The sequence below is a fragment of the Solea solea genome, chromosome 1 (assembly GCF_958295425.1).
Source record: "Solea solea chromosome 1, fSolSol10.1, whole genome shotgun sequence".
NCBI classification, from domain to species: Eukaryota; Metazoa; Chordata; class Actinopteri; order Pleuronectiformes; family Soleidae; genus Solea; species Solea solea.
In genome coordinates, this window is record NC_081134.1 from 31,063,791 (window position 1) to 31,071,843 (window position 8,053).

The following is an 8,053-nucleotide window of genomic DNA, read 5'->3' on the forward strand; positions in this document are numbered from 1 at the left end:
TTCTCATTTCTGGTTCCAGTTCAATTATCTGGCACTGAATTGGCCAAATGCTGAGTCAAATGAGTCAAATCATCTTTTCCAAGAATTCCACTGTCACACATTTTTTGATACTCTCCACCAGACTGTATGTCAGTTAAAACACCAAAGGATCTACTTTTTTCAGTAAGACTGACATCATGTTCCTGCAGAAGTTGTTTAATCTGTGCGTGAAGGGGAATTACAATAAAGTAGAAACCCTTTTTTAAACTTGTGTTGGCATCAAATACTGTGTTGCAAAGGGTACAATGAGAGGGACAGTCTGCACTAATGCCAAGGTATGCTAAACATTTTTCTCAATAAAAGTGAACTTCAGACTGTGATGAACTTCCAAATTCTTTGTGGAAAAGGTAATGTGAGGGTGGAACCAGACCTGGAAACATCAGGTTGAACAGTTCCAGTAAATGAGTAAGTGCTTTGCCGGTTAAATTGTTCCGCAGCACATAGGACATCAGCATCAGTAAACTTTCTCCCTTTGAAACAGGTGCACCAGGATACAGGGGCTTGTCACCATCTGCTTGGTCTTCACTGCCCTATAAATATAGGAAAAAGGATAGAAAAAGCTTGTATAAATGAGAATGAGTAGCAGCAAACTTAAGCAGTAATATCAGTCTAGCATAAAGTATTTTTACCCTTATAACAAAAATCACAACAATTGGTTCATAGCCTCATAGAAAGTAACTTTCCTAAGGGTTACACAAAATATTATTTACTAAAAATGCAATTTAACCCATGATACTTGTAACATTTAACCCATTTAGACTTGTAACCACACGCTGTTCTACTTTTAAATCCTGGAACGTGTCTGTTCATTCCTGAAAATCTTATGCCCCATTTATACTTCACAATTATGTAGATGAATGGTGAAAATAGCAAATCTGCAAGCTCACAGGACGTCTCGTATAAGATGTGCTGTGAGCTTGCGCACTTGCTATTTTCCAGCATAGAATGTGTCGCACGGTGAAGTATAAAGAAGGCATTACGATGTAGAAAGTGTAATTATAAAATGTCATGCCTTGACAAAAACTAACATCGTCAGGCTTCCCCAGATGATGTAGGCACAGTAACAATATATCTGCTGACTGGATGGTAACAACAGCTACATATTATTATTATGTAGAATTTCTCCAAATGCTCTAATTTTCTGTAATGGGCATACAGTAACTACTAGCAATGTGTTATTGAACCACTGTCTACATACCACTGGAAATTCAGGTGTCTTTTCTCTAGTACTATTCCCCTCCATCACGTCTTCATCGTCAGCATGGTTTTCACCTTCATTACTGGCAGAATCAGTCAAGTCCTCTTCAGAATGTGACAGGGCTTCCTCATTCTACAGGTTGACCAGGGAAAAAGATTACTTAAATAATTAATTAAACAAGTAGACATTTATATAACAAAAAACATATATAAACTACCACATAGAATGGTGCATTTACCTCTGAAATTTCCACATCCAATTGGCTTGTGGTAGGGTTCTCAGTGTTGAGTTCAGTATCTTCATCTTCACTGTTGGAAGTGTTACTCCAGTGTTCCTGTGTGTTGATTTGGTTATCTTTATAATCATTCTACATGTGAACAAAGGCAAGAGAATGAAAAAGGTAGTTAATAAATCAATGATTGAAATTGTGCAGGTGGTTTGCTGTAGCTTTTTGCTGACAATGTTGTCATTCATGTACACTTGGGGTAGGCTAGAGGATAGCTCAAAATGTACCACCATTAATCTAAAATTTCCGTTGAATGCACTCAACTATTACAGCAAACTACATGTACTGTAAAATATGTGCACTGTAGACACTTTGATTAGGGTGTCACTGGAAGCCCTCTGATGAGTATTACTATAGCCCCTTTTACACAGAGACCCTGCGTCAGCGCCGCACTGAAGGCTCACCAATAACACGCTTCAGTCGGGCATTTTATACAGCGAGCCGGCATTGCAGATTTTAACAGCATCAGCATCACTTCCTCCTCTGTTAAGAAAAATACCCGAAATTCAGAGAGTCATTAAATCCATCTAGTATAGAGCTACTTCTGTTGATTTCCTCAAAACTTAAAATACCTGATATGCGCCACAATCTTGTGTAAAGTCGTGTGTGCAAAAATCTCTAGGTTACAGAGTTTTCAGAGATCAGCCGGCTGCTGTCTGAACGAGACTTTTACTTTTTTTAAACTTTTTCTTTTACTTGCGGACTCGACACATTTTTCCTAAACGTTTATGCTATGATGTCCAAAGGCGGGTCAGTGCGGTGCAACTCGGACCCCCCAGCCCGCATCAGTGCTGTTTAAACAGACCAGCAAGGCGCATCAGAGGCGCATCAAACCCACCCTGAACAGGCTGTTAAAAGGGGCTTATGCTAACAAAGTTGGCCTAGTGTATTCCACCCCCACCACAAAACATGCCGATGAGGCTAAACTTTTTATTTCAAGTGTACCTCTTGATTGTCCATATCCAACACGCTGGTTGTTGAAGAGTTGTCATTACTGAGTTTATCTTCACTGCTGGAATTATGAAGTGTTACTCATATGACTATCTGTGTTGATGTCATCATCATGATTGGCATTCTACACATTAACAAGAGAAAGACAATGAACAATTGAATGCATTAACTCCCTATATGTGAAGTCCAATCACCAAATCTTAAACAGAGTAGGTGTACACTTTCATTTTTAGACAACTTAAAACTGCTTCAGACCTCAAGTGCTTGTAGTGTTATTGGAGAAAAATAAATCAGTGACGTGGCATATGACATGTGCTCATGATTATACCTACTTGGGGAGCTGATAGCACAGTTTAGGGGGGGGGGGGCATAATATTTAATGCCTGTAATAACTACGACATCAAACAATTCCACTTAGACTAAAACTATGTCATTGCGTATTACCTGTTGAAAGGCAGTATCCAAAAGCTTAATTGTGGAGGATCTCCTACTGTTGACATCATCTCTAACTTCTCTGTGGGAAGCAATAGGCCGACTCATGGGATCTTGTGTGTTATCCTGTAGTTCTGCCCTGTCCTGGAAAGGTGGGGTAAATGTCAAATATAAATGTCAGTTATTAGACAGACAGACGACTTTATTGATCCCTTTGGGAGGTTCCCTCGGGGAAATTAACAGCTCCAACATCAACACACAGCACTGTTAAGATTAGAGTCACACTTTACAGGAGACTGGAAAGAGAAACACCCCAGGTACCAAACACCATAAAATATAGAATAGAATAAAATAAGCTAAAAATAAAGATAAAATTAAAATTAAAATTAAAAAAGTATAAAAATACAAACGTAAATGACCCATGCTATATATATATCTATGTATGTATGTATATATATACATACATACAAACAACACATATACATATATATACATATATATATGTATATATACATATATACACACATATATATATATATATATATGTATATATATATACATACATACATACATACATACACATACATACACATACATACATAGGTACACACACACCTACAGTTACCCCGTATTGCCCAGGGTTTTATTGCACATGTCTTTAAGGTTTACTACTATTACTCAAGTAATTTCATTCTCCATGGGCCCACAGCTCCAGCGCCTCACTCGGACTGACAACTGCTGCTACTGCTGTCAGGGGCAGGAGGCTACACAGTTGAGAGCCCGAGAGGAGGGGCCCAGTTTAAAAATCTTTAAAAAATCTTTAATTCATTATCTGTTACTTACTTTTACTTTCCATCTGTGCTTGGTAGTCCTTGGAATCTCTGCTGTGTCATCCTCCAAATATCTTTTATACGGTCCACGACGTTTCGCCATGTTAGCCCTGATGAGCTAACTCAGAGCGCTTCTTCTCAGCTCACGCTGCGCTGTCACAGTGTCGCGCACAGACTGTATGGTCGCGCATTGCACTTCCCGGCCATAACCCCGCCTCCCTACCTGGCTGCCAATGGGAGCCCAATTTGAAATTGGCGCCCACGTTACGTAGTTAACGGTCATGTACTCAAAAAAAAAAAGGTCCGTCGTGTTCTCAAGGAAAGGAGAAGAAGGGAAGACATACGGTACCTAAAATTTTATTTTTTTTAGCACTGCGATACCACAATGGCATTTGCCATTTATTATTTCAAAGACAAGACTGTGGAAGTTGGGAAGATTTCATGGATGAGTCCTGACGAGCAGCAACAATGTCCAAAATTAATCACCCAGTGCCCTAATCTAGAAGATGGAGATGGATGGATGGAGGTAAAGTGGGACGTTAAAGGCAGAAAAAAGTCAGACAGTCCAGCCTTTTTCCCAGCAAAAGTTTTAATGTTTGGTGGTAAGTTGTTGAATTTTATTGCTTCCCAGTTAGCTTGATAGCATTGATTTAATCTGTCACTTTGTCATAGCCCAGATGTTCTAAAGTGGGGCCTGGAGATATACATCTATACCTATATATATATATATATATATATTTGAAAAAAGCTAATCTACAAGCCCACAACACATGGTAATGCTTCATGCAAGTTTGACTGTCTGCTTTTTAAGTAGTAAGTAATTTAGCATATAAGTATATTTAATTTAGCACTTAAATCCCATTTCAATTGACCTACATGCTTAGCCTGTGCTAGTTTCTCTCCAGGTTTTTCCATATTTTTATAGGCTTTTATGTGGTTTGAATGTATACATATATATATATATATATATATATATATATACACGTATATATGTATACACACACACATCTAAAGTCAAGCCACAGTCAAACTTTTAATTTGATCACGTTTCTTACACAGACAACTACAGTGATCTCTGCAAGAAGAGACAGGAATTCATAAGGGGTCAAGACATCTGGCAAGAAGCACCCAAGAGGAAGAGTAAGCCGAACAGCAAGTGGAAAGATGTTGAAGAGGAGGATCATGAAGTTCCACAAAAAAAGGTAGTTGCCTGGATAAATAACACCGTATGACATCAGTCAATTGTAATTCAGAACAGAAGTCACATTTCTTAATCATTTCTGGTGTGCATAAAACTTGTATAGAAATGCACTTGTTTAAAACAGTAGTGCCTCCTGTGTTTATCCACTGTTACAATCATTAAAGAATATTGTCTTGTTAAATTTTGTAAAATACTAAGACGCTTTGACTATCTTTAAGCCTGATTAGTATAAGCAGATAATTAAATACATTTGACAATTGGCCAAGTCCATAATTAAATGATTTTTGTTTTGATGATTTACACATTTCTGAATCTAGTTATAATCCATCAGTGGTGCAGTCAATTCTGTAACTAGTACTACATCATAATCATTAACATCAATGTTATTACATATGCCTGTTATAAAAATACAAAACTAAATTGTAATTTTGACAGAAAAGAAAAAGAGCAAACTGTGCAGAAAAAGAGTCTGCAAACCAAATGATTGAAGAACTGAAGAAGCAGCTGGCAAACAAGGTATCTTCAGAGGTAAATATTTGACTGTATTTTAATTGTGGTACTTTGAGTTGATGCAATAATTATGGTGTGAATTCTGTGCTGCCACAGAGAAGGCTGATTCTTTGATTTCATGTGTTTTGGTGTAGTTAACTAACTCAACTGAGGAGTCATCAGATGAGGAGCAGATGCCCAGAAACTGGAGTGTGGCACAGCAGAAAATAAAAGAGCTTCAGAGAGAAATCAAGAGCCTGAAAGAAGGCCATGTGAAAGAGATACTAGATTCCATGAGAGGTATTTTCTGTTTATTAATTAAAGTAAAGAAAATTGTATAACACCAGCTTTTAAAGACTGTAGTGGTTTGCCTATACTGATTCCTGAAGTCAGACAAATTCTGTGGGTGTGCAGTCAGACACAATGAACTGCACGAGATCCAGAAATCCAGAACATTAATTTGTTTTATTGTCTTGTGACAATGTGAGAAGGTGGTAGGCTGACAACAATCAAAGCTGGTTTCATCTGAATAGAAATGGATACATATAATTACTGAAAAATCTTCCCAAATACAAAGAAATGACCATTTAACTGAGAATTAGATTAATATAATGTGCAGCCTTGAACCAACATAATCTAACACAAATACTCCAATATTGAAGCATTGACATCTGAACACAAAGAGGCTCACAAATCATACAGACAAACAATGGCTGCCAGGGAGAGCTGGAGTCTGCTGCCAAGTGTGGAAGAAGGCCCATACCTGGCTGATTCAGTCTCCTCCTACTCCCCGTTCCTCCTTAGTCAGCTCCACCTCCAACCATGCTCTTCATAAAAATGACTAATGTAACGTTTTAAAAGGTTCCCAAAACACAGTAATGACACAAAGCTTTTGTTCCCTTGTTTCCCCCCTTGTGTTCATTCCCTTTACAGATCTTCCAGCAGTAGTAACTCAGCTGAAAGATGTCATCGAAAAAATCACAGTTCAGATCTCAACTCCTGCATCCACCTGGTCAACACCCACACCACCTGTAGGCCCATCAGTTTCTGCACCCAGCTCTCCTCAAGTGTTTTCTGACCCTGATGATATGGTAAATACCTCAAAATGCACAGTGATGATACTGTATGTTATTTATCCATGTGGGGAAAGGTTTGCTATGAAATTTTCCTCTCAACTTTTGATAGTAAACATAAGCTAGAAAGAAAACATAGATCAACTTTGTGCTGGACATATACCATAAATGATGGATTAGGAAATGGTATGAGGACGCCCCCACATTTCTCATATTATGGAGTTAGTCTATAGACTATGCCTATGCACATTCACTGCACAGATGAATAGATACAGTAGATTTCCAAATAATACTGTATTTTTTTAATCATTATTTGGTGAGTTGTTGAGAAAATTCAAATGTTTTGCAGGTGCTTCTTGTGCCAGGCCATGATGTAAAAGTCCCAAGACGAGAGCTGAAGTCTCTGCGGACTGCAAGTTCAGCATTGTATATTGGGGATATTGCGGTGCTCATCTACGGTAGAGAAACACTGTCGAATTCAAGTTTGACCGGGAGGCAGTCAGGGGCTCATAAAGATGTGGAGTCAAAGCCACCACTGGATAACACAAAGCTTGATGCTATACTTGGTGAGTGCATTTAATTCATTTAAAAACAAAACTCATTCTAAAATAAATCCATACATATTGTTTTCCCCCTTATTTTATTAGCAAATGACTGTAATGTTCCATGTACTGTAATGTTGAAGACAATATTGATTCAATTACTGTCACTTTTAATATGGAACATACACTTACTCACTCACACACACACACTATCAGTACTACAAATAAAATCATTCTAAAAACAACAACAAATACTAATGCTTCAATAAATAATGTTTTCAATTGTCGTAAATTGTAGAGGGTTTGCGCGTGATGTCACTGCCAGCATGCTGCCCATTGTTTTGCCACTCAGTTACCACTCTGGTAACTTAAATGCTGATTGCATTTAAGTTCAGAAATGTACCTGATAAACCCTCGTTCATGCCTCTTTGACATGTATGTTAATTGTGGATGGTGAAAAAAATAACATTGAAGTGATATTGTGTTTTGTATGTGTGTTTTTTCACTCACAGTCCATGTCCAGACAAAGTTCCCTGACACCACCATGCAAGATGTGAGACGAATCATAAGAAAGAAATGCAACAATATAAGCTATGCCAAGCAAGTAACGGAAAAGAAGTAGCGTTTTTGTTTCTATCAAGTTTTTTATTTTTTGTTCCAAAGATGTGCACTTTTCTTTTACCTTTTTTTTGACAAGGAGGGACTTAATTTCTCAGTTAGACACTATTTTGTTTACATTTTTACAAACAAATGCACACGTTTTCCTTTACCATTTTTTGACAAAAAAGGACTTAATCTTGGAGAGACTATTATGTTTCCATTTTTACATGCAAATGTGCACTTTTTCCTTTCATTTTTTCAGCAAAGAAGGACTTGATTTCATAGAGGCTCTTTGTTTTTGAAATGCACATCTTTAATGATTTAAGTGGGTATTTGTAAATATGTTGTATGTATTGAATATGTTAAGTTTTATAATGTTATATAAATATATCAAACTTGTTTTCAACATCCT

At 37.5% G+C, this 8,053-nt stretch overlaps 2 protein-coding genes across 2 annotated transcripts; one reads left to right on the plus strand and one right to left on the minus strand.

Annotated features, from left to right (window-relative positions):
• Positions 1–4,455, minus strand: LOC131445223 (uncharacterized). Its single transcript, XM_058616190.1, has 5 exons — positions 3,750–4,455; positions 2,919–3,050; positions 1,476–1,604; positions 1,238–1,369; positions 1–569 (listed from the first exon to the last, which is right to left on the minus strand). The coding sequence occupies exons 1-5, from the start codon at positions 3,837–3,839 to the stop codon at positions 333–335; spliced, it is 720 nt and encodes a 239-aa protein (XP_058472173.1). The 5' UTR covers positions 3,840–4,455; the 3' UTR covers positions 1–332.
• On the plus strand, positions 4,122–7,979 carry LOC131445144 (BEN domain-containing protein 5-like). The gene is made up of 7 exons (XM_058616073.1): positions 4,122–4,338; positions 4,796–4,938; positions 5,373–5,465; positions 5,582–5,726; positions 6,360–6,517; positions 6,849–7,065; positions 7,554–7,979. The coding sequence occupies exons 1-7, from the start codon at positions 4,122–4,124 to the stop codon at positions 7,661–7,663; spliced, it is 1,083 nt and encodes a 360-aa protein (XP_058472056.1). The 3' UTR covers positions 7,664–7,979.
• Positions 7,980–8,053: the final 74 nt, after the last annotated feature.